The 15,041-nt window shown below is 43.1% G+C and overlaps 1 protein-coding gene across 1 annotated transcript in view; it reads right to left on the bottom strand.

Annotated features, from left to right (window-relative positions):
- The window catches only part of ARHGAP20 (Rho GTPase activating protein 20), a 60,543-nt gene that overhangs the window by 3,236 nt on the left and 42,266 nt on the right, over positions 1-15,041 (bottom strand). The window contains exons 9-14 of the mRNA XM_074154603.1: positions 12,264-12,330; positions 10,131-10,313; positions 5,472-5,650; positions 2,383-2,544; positions 1,136-1,245; positions 28-217 (exon numbers count right to left, since the gene is read on the bottom strand). Of these exons, the coding sequence (XP_074010704.1) occupies positions 28-217; positions 1,136-1,245; positions 2,383-2,544; positions 5,472-5,650; positions 10,131-10,313; positions 12,264-12,330 (891 nt within the window). The remainder of the gene's footprint in view (positions 1-27; positions 218-1,135; positions 1,246-2,382; positions 2,545-5,471; positions 5,651-10,130; positions 10,314-12,263; positions 12,331-15,041) is intronic.

The following is a 15,041-nucleotide window of genomic DNA, read 5'->3' as shown; positions in this document are numbered from 1 at the left end:
TTTTTGCTATACTGCAGTGTGTCTTACCTTTTTTGTAAATTCACTTTCTATATCAGGAGTGGAGGAGACAGGAGGCCAGAGCAGGCTCGGTGCAATGCAGATAGCCAGATTAAACGCATTCATCTGGTTCTCTTCAGATCGCATCTCTATACCATGCAGTACTCCAAAGATGTAACGTAAGAGAACAACATTAGCTCTGGGGAGCTGCTCTATTAACCTGAAAACATATACAAATGTAATTCTTCAAATTAGTGACTGGACAAAATAAAGCCATTTTCCATAGATACACACAAGTCAAGGTAATGAAAATACAGAAACAGGGTAACATGGTCCACTAATGAAACCAGGGAGTGTGTCAAAGAGGTGTTCCTGCTGGGCTGCTTTCCCTCACTGGGACACACCTCTGAACAGTTTTCTGGGAGGACAGAAAACACCCTAACACAAAATTACACTCTGTAAAACTAATAAACCAAGTACAATGTATGACATGAAACTGTATTTCACCTAAGTTGCCTGATAATTCACTATTCACTTAACCAAATAGTTTGGTTGTCTCTCCATGCCATCTTGTTGCCATAAGAATGTATGTATGTAAGTATGCATGAGGTCAGTTGGTGCACAAAGCTCTGTTTCCTATGACATAAACTTTCTGTTTTATATCACCTGCAAAGGTGGAGACTTCCCTTGTCACTACACTCTAGTATTTCATTCACAACTCCATCTTGGCTTCAAAATGCTCACTAAAATTTAAGATGAATGAGGGACAATAGATGAGGAACTGATTTCAGCTACCCTTTCACCCAGGACCCCGACAATGCAGACAATTTTGGGTTTGGTATCAGGCAGAAATCCAGGCCTTGGACAGCATATTTATAAATACTATAAATATTTTTTTTTCATTAAAGGGTATTTCATGTATTTACCGGTATCTACAAAAGGCAGAAAAGCAGGACAAAAGAGAGTCAGAAAATTGTCCGATACAAGCAATTGTTAAAGTATATATGGAAATTTGAATGCTCTGTCATGTACATAGATTTTTTTTTTTTAAAATTAATTGTAAGTTGAATATTTGTGATTCTACATTCTGGGATATAAATTTATAGGAAAAGAATAAAGAGAATGTAAGTAACTCTACCTTTGGATGCTTTTTATCTTCTCTTCATTATTTCCTTGATCCATCACAGAGACCCACTTATCACAGAGCTGGGATGACAAAATGCTGCCTGGGATGTTGCGAAGAAAATCCTTATCAAGAGAAAAGAAGAGCAAAACACGTGAACAGCTGTTCTGGAGCGCGGGAGGGAATAGGAATAAGCTATGCAGATACAAGAGGGTATATCAGTGGGACAGCACTAGCTGACAAGCATCTTGTTCCCCACAGCAACCAAACCCAGCAAAAAATCATCTGAGACAAAGAAGTACTTTGGATTATGCTTAAAGTGAATATTCTCCTGCCCTTTCCTCATCCTTTCCCATCAGAATAGAATTATTTGGATGCTATCCAAATCTGCTATTGCTGAGCTAAAAAATCTGCAGTGGGACCAGTTATTTTGATGCTGCATAATGTCTGTCTTCACTTATCACTTAACTTCATCTGTGGTGCCCATTTCGTCTCCTTAGCTGATAAGCTCCAATACCATCAGACCATAAGCACGCCAAGGCACCCCTGCTTTCCTTCCCCTAATCAGTCCCTGAATCCACCAGTAGGAAAGTAATTGTGTAAGTCTCACCCATGAAAACCTCTCACATGGTAGCAAGAGGAATAGCTACCTGCAATAAAAACATTCTAGTGAAGCAGTGCTTGCTTGAGAATGGAGATTACTATTTCTTCTAAGCAACCACTACACATAAACAGATGCATTGTCCTAAAATGTGAAGAGAAATATGCTGATCCTCCTTGTAACTCAAATTTTACTGAAGGCTTGGGGTGCTTTTTGCACATGGAGCATTGTTTTTAACGTACAAGTCTGTAAGAGAAGATAATGCATGGGAAAATTAATCCAAATATTTTGGGCAACACTATACGCTCACTGGGGTCTATAGTGTAGAGGATTTCTGACAAGTAAGGAAACAGGTCTGCAAACCTGCCGTTCTAGTATTTCATTGACTTTAAGCAGAGATAAAGAGAGTAATAGGACCAGGTTGTGCCTGAGACCTCACGGAAGCTGGCAGCAAAACAAGCTGGCTAGTCCTCTTCCCCATCCTGATTCAGCGGTAGCCTCCTTTGGAGATCCTCACAATGTTAATGAGCCAGCCCATTCCTCTCAATTCAGCCCACCAAGTCCTCTTTGGGCCTGTCCCTGAGGAAAAGTCCTACTTGTTTGTGCCCAGGATCTGTGCTGCTCTCACCCAAAAATGGGGAAAGGAACATTCTTCACATACCTTAAACAAAGATGCTGTCACAAATATGGATTCGCAGGCTAGGTCCACTTCAGCACCTGAATCAAGCTTCTCCTTGAGCTCTTTGCAGGTTTTTGCACTTCCAGAGCGTCTGAAAATACCCTCGGTGGAAGGGCCCTCTTGGTAAAGCAGGGAAAGCATGTCCTAAACAAAATAAAAAGGCAGAGAGGCTTTCTCAGAAATCTATTTTATTTTCAAGTGCTATTAAAATGTAGTTTTGCCACAGGTGAATACCTTTGAGTCCTAAAAAAGCTCACGAGTCAAACACAAAAACACCTCACAAGTCAAGGCTCACCCTCCAAGCCATGCCAAACCGTGCAGCAAAGCTATGGTCTGGGGCTCTGATTTTGGAAAACATTCCCTCAGAAATACTGTGCTGTCACTGCTGAGCACTAACCTCCTGCATTATCTTCCAGGGTCTGTGCAAGTTTTAGCCAAGTCATTTAAATCTATAAACACTGTGGTATGGGTAAAGGAGAGTGGTCTACCCAATCCAAAGCTCTGCATCTGACAGTGACCTCAGCCAGGCACCACTTTGCAGGAAGAAACCCTCACTACTCATCAGTGTGTTCAATATTATCACCGACCAGAGACAAAGACTTCTGTTCCATGCCTGATGTCTGAAAAAAATGAGATTTTACCTAAGCTGGAAAGTGCTTTGTTTGTTGATAATTATCTGCACTTCTACAGCTGATCAGAATCGCTTTTTACCCTTCTCTTACTTCTCGTGAGTACCACACTCTGCAAGCAGCTCAGGGCTGTCAGCGGGACCACCTCTGGGGCAAGACGCTCCCACCTGAGAGGTCACCCAAAGGGGACTAGAGCTTGGCTTACAACTCCTCTGAAGCCAATGAGGCTGGAAAGGAGTAAACAGGTAGATAGCTCACTACACAAGATACGTAAGAGGAAAGGGAAAACAAGCAGATTCCTGCCTAGCTTTCACAATAACAGAAGGGCCAGATTTCTTCAGCTAAATAAGAGAGGAAAAAGATCAGAAAAGGAAATGCTGAAATCAGAGACCTCTCCTGAGGCAATATGCTCCTGTGGGTCATCTCTCAGACATGCTGGTCACCTCTCCCCAGGCCTGCTCCAAGTGATGTGGAATTTGTCATGTTTGTCTCTTCCGAGGGGGAAATGAGTGCACACAGTCTCTGGGATTAGGTACACACACACATAGTGGTCTGAGGGCTGAGTTATCCTAAGAAATGGCAAGAAAATGGACACTGGGGGAGAGTCTCTCATCACTAAACCAAGTTACTGTAACAGCAATGGCTAAGCAGTGGGTTCTGGTGACTTTCCTAGTCTGGGCTGTAGGGCAGGTCCTTCCTGACACACAGCAATGCAAATGAGTCTAATGAAAGCTACTATTTTTACTGTTCTTCTATAACATTTCTTTCTCGCTCTTGCAGAAGTTGGAAGCCAAGCATTCATGTAAGTGCAGACACTTTGGAGGAGCACTTTTCATGGCAGCAGGATTCGTGTCAGCATTTCCATTTTCTTTGCAGGGATTTAGAGCTCAGCTGTCAAAACAGGCTGAGTCCCACAGCACAGGATCTTAGCACATGAACAAACGCTTCGAAAATACATTTTGAATAAAATATCCACAAGATAAAACTGGAAAGCCCCTCTTAAAGTAGTAAACCCAGACAAAATTACATGAATGAAGCTAATGGTGTACGACAATTCAGTGTGGCAATGGCTAAAGGAGAGCCCTTCAGCAGTAAAAGCAAGTTTGAAGCTCTGAAGCAGAGATATCAAACGTGCCTGCAGCATTCATCCCTGATATTTTCCTTCTCTTGCAGGTAAATCCTACATAGTCCCTCAGATGCAGGATTTCATTCTCTAGAGATGCTGCATGAAATCAAAAGTTATATTTTGTGGCAATAAACACAGTGTTTAAGATTCAAAGCACAAAGTCTACCAAGCTGTGATTCTGTGCTTAGTTACTTTGGGTTTGTTCAGATAAAAATTTACTAATATTTATGTTTTGGAGAAATTTCTGAAATGCAGCATTGGCTTATGTCTCAGACAGAGAGAATGAGAGACCAGGTTCTTACAGGGTTCGTCTCTGGAGGACTTATTTAAATAACCTAAATGATAAAAATGCACATTTTTCCCTGAAAGGAAAATAACAAACCCACACTATTAAAAGACCTGAAAAGTCCTGGTATGATTCACTATTCAGGCAGCGATAAAGCAGCACATCAAGCACAAGCTTAGGAGACAAACCATCTCCTCCTGTGAACTGGTGTAACCCTGCTGATTTCAGTGGGGTTCTGGCAAGCTGTTCCAGCCGAAAGCCAGGCTGTTGGGATGAGAGGCCCAATCCTGCGGAGGTCACTCCCACTCTGTAAACTTTTCAATTGCTGCATCGACAACGGGGCAGCCCTCAGTCCTGACCAAAAATGCCATGCATTCTGCCTTAATTATGCCTAGGAATGGGCTCTAGGACAACATTTTTTCATGTTCCTGGACCGGTTTGAAGAGCACAAACAGCACTAGTGCTCCCTCGAGACAGGATGAAAAGATGCTCCTGCAGCCTCTGCCTGCCCACCTATTTTTGCAGTGGTGCTGTCAGATCAAAAACGAGGACCCAGAGTGCTTACCTGTCCTGGGATGCCTTCAAGAAAGGCTCTGAAACTGTCTACTTAAGGGCAGGTAGCATTTGCATACACGCATGCGCTAAGTGGGACAGTAGATGCCACATTTATGGAGCTGGGCATTTTACAGAGATCTTGGGAGTGGTTTAAAAAGTATGTGTGAACGTGGCATTTATTTACACTCCATAAGCGAGGATTAGGGAACCAGCCTTATAGTGTGGGCTACAAAGAAGAAATAGCCCAGAGCAGCAGCCCGATCACATACGTTTCTCAAGCTGTTTGTTATTAACCAGGCTTGACCACAGCATATCTTAAAAACCAAAGTTCTTGCAGAGAACCACAAATGAGGTTTCCTTCTGGTTTCTCTGCTTCGGTAATTTCAGTGTCCTTTTTACAAAGTGTCCCCATGTTCTCATTCACTACACAAAGAAATTCCACCACTCTAAGAGCCAGCCCGAGCCTAGGACTCACCAAGAGGGGTTTGGGCAGGTTGTCATCCTCACAGATGGCTGTTAGCAAGAGGCCAAAGAGCTTCCCAGGAGCAGCAGATGTTGAGGAGAGGGGTGCATTATCCAAGTGAGCGCCTGGGCCACGCCAGAAAGCCCAATTTATGATAGATCTTTTCCTTTTAAATGACTTTTGGCTTAAGTCTGGGAAAAGAGAAAGGTGTTTATTAGAAGAAATGCATTTCAATTCTAATTCCAGTATTTGTTTTGTGGTGGTTGCTATGGTTTCAAAGGAAAAAATGTCATGAACTCAACCAACTCCTTGGCATCCGGCTCAGCCTAATCCCACCATGTGCATACATACCTGTGTGTGTGTGTGTGGAGAATGTGCTGCCTTACCCAGGCTCTTAAGAGGATCACCAGGATCTGCACTGCACTGCTGGACCACAGTGTCAGCACTTACTGCTAAGTGTGGGATGGCAAACCTCAGCCCGCTGGCTTCACACGGAGCTGGACTCTGCTAATAACTCATTTCCCATCTACAGGTGCATAAACCACAGACCTTCTTTGGAAAAAAAATAATATATAAACACCACTGCCCTGACCTTGGCTGGCTGGCTGGAGGCATCCTGGTTCCCCTGGCAATGCAGGAGAGCACCTGCTCTCTCCACAAGTAACACCAGAGAATCAACTAATGGGGTGAGATGTTTTCAGACCAGGAAAAGTCACCGCCCTTTTTCTCTGCTCCGCAAATCAAGTGTATCATTAGTGCCCTCTCTCCAAGCAATTGCTGACCATGGCCCAGGGACGGTGCCTGCCCTTTAATCAGTTCCTTCCAGATGGCATTTCAGCATGCTGCTAACATACTGATGGGCTCGGTTTGTCTTCATTTATTTTAATGCATTTCATGAAACATCTAATTGAAGCTCTTATTTGCAGTGCATAGAGAAGGAAATACTGATATTACGATGCAAAAAGGGTTTTTTTCACATGACCTTTCTCAACATCAGCCAGTGTAAATGCTTCTTAACAGCACGGGCTACTGTTAAGGGTGGGTTGAGACTGCTTATGATGAAAGTGCTAACCAGAAAAAAAAATTATTCTAATATACTTTTCCTTTTCTAGATGTTTTCAAAGCCAGTCAGCTTTGATTTAGTAGCTTACCTACCCTGTGCACCTTTCTATTAGCTGGTTTAGTCAAACATTTTGCTTTCTGCTGTTGTGGAGTGCAGAGGGTAGAAGCAAGGCTCGCAGAAGTAAGGATTGTGGTATAATACCAGATTTTTCTCTCCTATACTTTACTACACTTGTTTTTTAGCCCAAATAGTGATTTTCGTTATACGTCATCCCATTCTAGATCATGCTCCCTTTGGGAATGGGTGGAAGTCTTTTCATTAGAGGCTTACAGGATGAAAAGTTATGGTTTAACTCAAAATGTGAACATATGAATGTGAAACTCTGATGAAAAATTCTTTTAATAAAAAATAATGAGGAGGATATACATTTTAAGCAGTCCAAATCTTCATGAAATATAAGCTTGGCAATGTGTAGGACTTTACTTGACACATCATGTTTTGGGAGAACATAACTAGCCTGTAACTTTCAAAATGGCAATTTTTCTTTCAGGAGAGCTGGATATTAGCACATGGATATGGTTTGCGTCACTTGGAGTTCTATTCACACAATGGCCAATACAAATTGGTATTTTTTTCTGGCAAGCCTGTAGATCTCAGTGGAAGTAAAAATTAAGAAGAAATGCTATCTTGGGGAACAAGGAATAGCAGAAGTGGAAAAAATGGGTCTTAAAACTAGGAACTTTTCTTAGTATCTCACTGTTTGCTCCACTCTTAAAAAGCCATGGTCCAAACTGAAAATGTGAGCAAGGGGTAATTGTGATTAATGGCAGCTCCCTCCTGGGACAGGCAGGAATGAAATCTTAATAAGCGTTCTTCAACATACCAGGGCAGAAACCAACAACTGATGTATGGCAACAAAATGCCATGTCACTTACAAAACTAACATTCACTGAACAACAGGAAAACTCATCCTTTTCATATCCCCTTTTCTAAGGGGGTTGAGAAATCTTTAGGTAAAGAGCAGATGAGAAGGGGAGGAGGTACACTTTCCTTTCTTGAACCTGTGCAAAGTTACAACACTAAGAGAAGCCCAGTCTCCTCTCAGCCAAGAGAGATGCCAATTACTGATCTGCAGAAGCACTTCCATACAAAAACACCAGGGCCTTGCTCTGGTGGATTATTCTAGGCCAGAATCAGAAAAAATGCAGTACTTCTCTGGTTGCAGATCTTGCTCAGAGCTCACAGCAGCCCATCTATTCTCTTCCATCCTATGATTTTACATTTTATATGCAGGGAATTTCTATCCATAAGTAGCGTCCCAGCCCTACAAGTGGCATATCCTCTTCTTGCAAACCAATCATCAGAAACTTCTAAATAAAACCTCAGATTTATTTAACAACTTAGCATCCTTTCTGATCAAAACCCTAACTGTCAAGCAGTTTTCAAAGACCTCTTTTCTGTATTGAGACCAACTTGTTGAAATTTTGCTTTCTCTTTTAACAGACGATTAAATAATAATTTGGATTACAGCCTAACCACTGACAGCAGTCAGTTCTTTCAAGTTAAAGTTTAAGTAAAGCAGTATTTACAATACTTTTTAGACATGCTCATGAGCATTGCTTAATGGCTATGTTTAACTGGTAGGTAACCATTCCTTTTACGTGCTAAAAGGCTGCAGGACAGGCAACAGGAACACTCCAGCTCCTCCACACAGTAAATTCTTCTGCACTTCTTTTAATCATCCTGCCAGGACAGCTGATGCAACTACACCACTACAACTGGTGCCCACACAGCTACTTATTTGACATGATGGCCAGTTGTCAGTCATGTCTGCCTGTCAACACCTACAAAGCTGCCTAACCATGGTGCACACTGGTATAACTGGGCAGCTACCCCTTGCTGCCTCCAGAAGGGACAGCATGTCCCGCACAGCGGTATCAGCACAGGGAAGGGATGGCAGGGAGGATAGCACAGCAGGTGTGGCAATGAAATGTGGGGTTACAGGCTCTGCTCCCTGTAAATTCGCCCTTTATGCGGTCGTGTGCCTAGTGGTTACCTAACAACAACACAGATTTTGTCCTGCTGATCTGAAGACGCACCCAAAGCCAGATCATAGCCTTGGCTTGCACACAGGTACCCTCTGACATTTTCCAAAACCGAAACAGATGAGAAAGAGTAGGAAGAGCACAACAAACAGTGCTGTATGCAGGATAACCTAGTTTGCAAGCAGCCAGACCCATACACCACTTTAAAAGGTTTTGTCTGATGAAAGTAGGAAAGGCAAATGGACTAAAAGCCTCTTTCTCCCACTTAGTGCGGTCCCTGTGCATGACTTGCAGGCTGCCCCAGGCTTCTGCTGCCCCAGAGCCAGCCTCGCCTCCCCTCCTGCAGCTCGCACAGCACCGCTGACAACACATCTGCATTAGAACTTTACAGGCCTGATTTGCATTTCTATTTTCTCTTGCCAGTCAACGTCAGCTGCCAAGCGGGGCCTGTAAACCTAATTACACCCCTTTGCTAGATTGCCTCATTCTTAAAATATGCCATGAAGTAATATATGATACAAATTACTGGGGAAGGGGGGATGAAGGAGTGTGGAAAGGAAATTGATTTATATAAATGATTTATATAAAATGCAATCAATTTCTGGAATAATTTGCAATCGACACTGATGTAACCTCCCTATATTTAATTTCTAAAAACATTACAAATGGATCTATACATATATTGTGGGGGATCTTAGCTACTGGGGAGCACACAGGATAACGGTGTGTATATGTTATCTTTATTATTAGATGGTAAAGTAGGGCAGAATTTCTAATTGAGCTGCGTATGCCAGTGTGTTAAGCACAATAAAACCACACCATGTGATGCATCCTCACTCTACAGCGTTTTTAGCCTAACACCCCAATCCTGTAAAGATCTCCTTGTTTGTTTTACTCACGAGCAGTGAGCAGTCATTGCATCATTGACAGTAGAGTACAAAACAGAGAGCAGGTGCTCATATTTTTGCAGCACCAGGGCCAAGGGCCGAAGAAAATATTATTGTATTCATTTTACTCAAAGAGAACTGAAATAAAGAAGTTGTATTTTGCTCACTTCATCTAGGTGCTCAAGTACATGCCCAGGCTTTGCCACGTGAGGGTCCCAGTGAGGCAGGTGTATAAGTACCTTGTTGAGATAAAGGATGCTGACAAACGCTGCGTGGGAATTCTGTGCCAAAGTCAAGCCTTGACTCCTGAACCGTAAAACCACTCTGCCTTGCTACCGAGCACGGCAAGGGCTGCAGAGAGAAGCTTAGCTAATAGACTTACAAAAATTGCAGGGAGGAGATCTTGTCTTTCTTTCGCTGGTTTAAGAACAACCCTTTGACAGGCAGCTTGTCAAAATGTAACTTACAAAGATGACACACACACACAACAGCACACTCAAATCAGGGAGAGCTACATTGCAAACCCCCCCGCCCCCGTGCAGCTGGAAGGTACATCTGCCTGCTCCTCTCTGCTTTCCACCAACCCTCCCCATCCCAGCACGTTGGCTTTCAATAGCAGAGCCTGGGAGGCAGCGGGGCTGTGGGCGAGCGACGCTGGGGCCAGCGGGGCACGTACCGCTCAGCTGCTGGCACACAGCCAGGCGGCTTGGCTTCAGCACAAACTGGCACTGCAGCTCCTGGGGCAGCTGCTCTGTCAAGAAGGACCCCTGAAGCTGCCGGGGGCAGGCACAGTGCTTTGATCCGTGGGGCATAGCGTCGCGGATGTGGCTCATTTTTATTCCAAAGGGATATTCGTGTCCTGTTCAAAGATAAATCATAATAATCTGCGTTGGATTGACTGGAGACTTGCAAAACTCCATCTGCCTTGGAGGAAAAGCAGATTTTGCATGCTGGCCTGCAGCACTTTCGCCCTCAGTAATCTCAGAATTGACGCTTTTCTGCATATTTACACCAGCATAAATCATACATTGGCAGTTACTGAGTTCAGTGTAGTTAAACAGGCATAAAAGTAAAATCAGACGTATCACAGCTGTATCACACAAAAGCCCATCAGAAAAAAATACAAGTGACTATTTCTGAATTCAGTGTTTATTCTTTCTACTGCTTTATTTGTGACACTGGAGTTTAGGTACTGGTTGCTCATATGGTTCTGGCAAGAAATGAGATTTTGGGAGCAACCATCTGTCAAATTTTTGCTGAGCATGCAAACACGAAAAATACACTGTGAAAGTGATCTTCCCTCCCTCTCCATGCAGAGCCATCAACTCAGTCAAACGAGACACAATTACGGTTCATGTCTGAGGCTGGAACAGGAAGGAAACGTTAATCATAGGGCTCATGCAAATGAGCTACGCTCGGCGTTAACCAGCATCTTTGGGGACTACACAGAGGCAATTCATTTCTGGAGGAGCTTTCAAAAATTCTACCAGGAAGATATTTTTTGGACTTGTCTAAAAACTTGGCAGTTGAAATACATTAAATATGGGTGCAATGTTAAGATGTTTTAGTTAACTTGCACTTAGACTCGAACACTGATAGTGGAAGAGATGTTATTTGAGATTATAGGTAGTGTGAAGCTGAAGCACAGGCAAACTCTTTTTCTGGTGTCTACCTATGATAAAAGCTGTCCTTATCTAATAAAGCTTTGCATAAATATCAAGAACAGCATCAGTTTTATATCAGATTCTTCTTCTCCAAGGACTGTAACTTGAATTTGCAGTGAGGGCGAGTCAGTCAATTAGAAAGGCCTTTCCCACTTCTGAATTCTCTGGTTCTATGTTTAAAACCAGAGCTGTGATTGCATCTGAAGAAGCTACACAATAACAGTCAAAAAGACAAAGTCTGGTATGTTTCAAAGACAAAGCAGTTTGCACTGTCTATAAGGTGCACAAGTTAGCCATTTTATAAATATTAATGTTGTCTGACTCCAGCAAAGCATTTGTAGCTAAGGCTGCTTTAAGAAGGAATGCTAAGATTTACTGGGGTTAGATTTGCAGCAGGAAAACAGAAAATCCACAAATTTTTCCTCTTCTAATCAGCTGTGAACTCATATAGCACAAGCAACGCTGGGCTTCTACAGGGAAAGGTTCTTAACAGGAAGGGATTTGTTCTCAGTGAATCATGGGCCAAAATCAAATCACTCCATCCAATCACTTCTGAGCTTTGGGTTGATTCCTGGGGAGGAAATGTTTCAAAAAGCATTTCAGAAAGTGAATAAGCAATAATTTGCTCCTAATCAGAGGGGAGCTGTCAGCCAGTAAGAGAAATACAGGATTGGAAAGGACTTTTTGAATCAGTTAACTTGAGTTGTGGTAGAAAAGAACATTTCTCAAAACTCTGCTGAATTTTGCTGGGGAGGGGAGTAAACAATGCTATGGAAGTGTAGGATGAAATATGGTAAAGCTGGACTGGCTCCAAGAGAGGAGGTGAGTGAGTGGAGAGGCTGAACTTTGTGGAAAGACTGAGGCTCATGGCAGCAAAATTGGGGCAGAAGTAAATGAACTTTTTCAGCCTCTTAGTGACACAAGCAGACAACTACTCTTCAAAACAAAGGATAAGCATCTGACTAGGTCCCCAAATAGGCACTAAACTTGCGTGACAGGGAAGTACGAGAAAAAACAGAAAAGAAAAAACAAAACAAAACAAAACAAAAGAGGAAACTGCATTTTGGTCTTCTCTGTATTTCTTGCTTCCTTCAGCACTAAAAATTGAGTGAATGTTGTAAAACAAAACCATGTCAAGAACTTACCAATAAGAGGGTAAGGAGCGTCTTCTCTTCCTGAAATCACCCACAGCTTGTAGTCTTTTTCAGAGCCCTTTAAAACCAAAATTAAGTTTTACCAGCCATTAAGAACAGGTTCGTGTTAGGTTTCTCACAATGTAAGGATAATCTGCACCTTGCCAGCGGGGTCAAAAGAATCCCCTTTGCTTTTGTAGTGCCCAAATTTGCCACCAGCAAAGCTTCTGAATTGTGTCTGTCACATGTAATGTGGTTTATGTGACCAGGGTCTAGCTCTGAACAGTGAGAGGGGCTGGAGCCTGTCATTTCTGAAGGCAAAGAGCAAGATTTGCCCCAATTCTCTCACTGCTCCTGGAAGAAGAAGGATGGAGGCCACAGCCTGCCAGGACTCAGGATTGCTTTTGAGGCCAGACCAACATGTTAGCCACGCCAGCCCCCCATGCCATGTGGCTGCGTCAGTCCCTGGCCCGCATGCCTCCTTGCTCCCAGGAGGCTGGAAATGAGGCAGCCCCCAGCATGGGGGTGACCTCCTGCCTTGGATGCTGCTCCTGGCCCCCAGCACCTCTGTGCCCCACTTCTCCCCACCAGCACTGAGCAGCACCCAGCCCTGAGAAGAGACAGGTCTGATCCCCTGGAGGGATTACAGATAAGCAGCATGAAGCGGAGGCCTGGCTGCAGAGCATGTGGCAGACAGCGGGCAGGTTGTGTCAGCTAAGGTGACCCTTCAGCTCTGTCCTGAGTACCAGGTTAATTACATCTTCCAGGACACGATCTGGCATACCGACACCCCCAGCCTCACACCTGAGATCTCTGCTCCACCATCTCCCCAGTTCCAATACGTTCCCTGCAAGTGGAAGGAGCTCAGGCTTGCCAGCCAACGGCATCTCGTGCCTGGCGCTGGAGAGCAGGGCAGGGCACCTTCACCTGAGACCTGAGCCCCCACTGATTGTGCCAAGGTGAGGATGGCACCCAAGGGGCTTCTGGCACTCAACACTGCCCCAAAATCTCCTCCCAGGGCTGCTGTCAGCCCTTTTGTGCAGCCCTTTTGTGTGGAAGGGCTTGGGAGCGCTGGATGGTGCTTTAAGACTGCTGAGCCCTCTTTGAAAATTTACAGTGGAGAGGATAATATTACATCAAAGAGGACAATTTCCAGAAGATTGGAAAATGTGAACATCTTTGGGAAAAGCTGTATAAAACCACTGATATGAAAGCAAAGCTAAATATTGCCTTTAGCATAAATATACAAGTCAATGTTGCAGTTTAACTGAAGAATAGTACATTATTTCAGATATAATGCTGAGACAATAGAGATAAAAAGAATGACATTTAATATAAACCTCTCTCAGGACAAAAGGTAATAGCAAGTGGATAAATACACCGCATGAAAAGTCATCTATTACACCTTAAATCCCTTTTCAGTGACACTGCTAAATAAGAATAATTAAAGTCTAAAAGTTTTCTGGCTACAAAAGGTGATAAATACCTCATGACAGTATTTATTTAGCTCTAAAATTAAATCCTACCTCCTTTTAAACAGAATTGCCTACTATCCCGCATTGTCTGGACCTTCACTCAGTGTCTCCAAAGCTCTTGAGACTCCTTCTACTTTCCACACGCACCTGGTGTAATGCTGATACACTCAATAAAGCCTTCGCAGTTTGCTCTCTGACTGACAGAGCTTTCTGGCCCATATTAGCACTGCTGTTAAGTTAGCTAGCAGGGGGCAGAGGGAAAATAAATAGACTTTGGAGACATCTCTTATGCCTCAGGGCAAGCAGCCAGAAGCAAATAAATACAGCTGAGGAGCACAAGAAAGGGTATTTACTTTCCTTTTAAATATATATATGAAAGAGTTCGTTGCAGTGAAGGGGAAGCAGGGGAAGGGGAAGAGCTGGTAGGCACAGTTTCAGGAGGCAGACTGCTCATCTCTCAATTGCAAATGTTGTCCTTTATGGGCTTTATGAGGCCATTTGTCAGTATAAATGTGACTGCCCCAGAAAAATCAGCAAGTGTACTTACGGAGCTGGGAAACCCAAGGCCCTTCTTTCTGCCTCACTTGGTAATTTAGAACAGATGATCAATGCCATTTTGCACAAACTAGTTGTCATTTTACCAGAGAAACCACAGAGGGAAAAACCCTGATGCGTTAAACCAGAGTGAACTCAGCCAAAGTAATAACCCCATTAATCACACAACATGTGAAATGTAGTTTTTATAATTGCCATTGAAAAGTCGTAGAGCTCCTTTCAAGTGGTTCTCTCTGGACATAAATAAAAAACCTCCTGACAGTGCATAAGGAAAAGCATCCTCGCAGTCAGCACAATCCTACAAGGGGGTTGGGTGTTTGATTGATACACAGGCTACAGCTTAATTTATTTATTTTGTTTGATTCTATGGCTAATCTTACGATATGCCTCTAATGAAAAAGGCTTTACGCTATGAAGATGCAGTGAAAAAATGTAGTATGTTACTTGGGCAAATAATTCTGCAGGCAAGATTTTACATCTTTCGGATGGCTTTCATTCTTTTTCCACTCGAAATAAAAATGCAAAGAGGAGGAAAGGATTGGTTGTGATATACACAAAAGAACACAAAGCTGAAACCTAACCAGCTCCTCCTCCTGCTCATCTCAAACGAAATATTCTCTTCCAACACTACCATTTTCTTGTTTTTTCTGTACACAAAATGAGGAAGTACAAATGACACCCATAAAATGGTTAAAATTGAAGCATATAATAGTAAAGACTTGTAGTCGTACTACAGCATGCATATATATATATTCTTGAT

Source organism: Numenius arquata, chromosome 1 (assembly GCF_964106895.1).
Source record: "Numenius arquata chromosome 1, bNumArq3.hap1.1, whole genome shotgun sequence".
Lineage (NCBI taxonomy): Eukaryota > Metazoa > Chordata > Aves > Charadriiformes > Scolopacidae > Numenius > Numenius arquata.
This window is presented reverse-complemented; position numbering and strand designations above follow the sequence as displayed.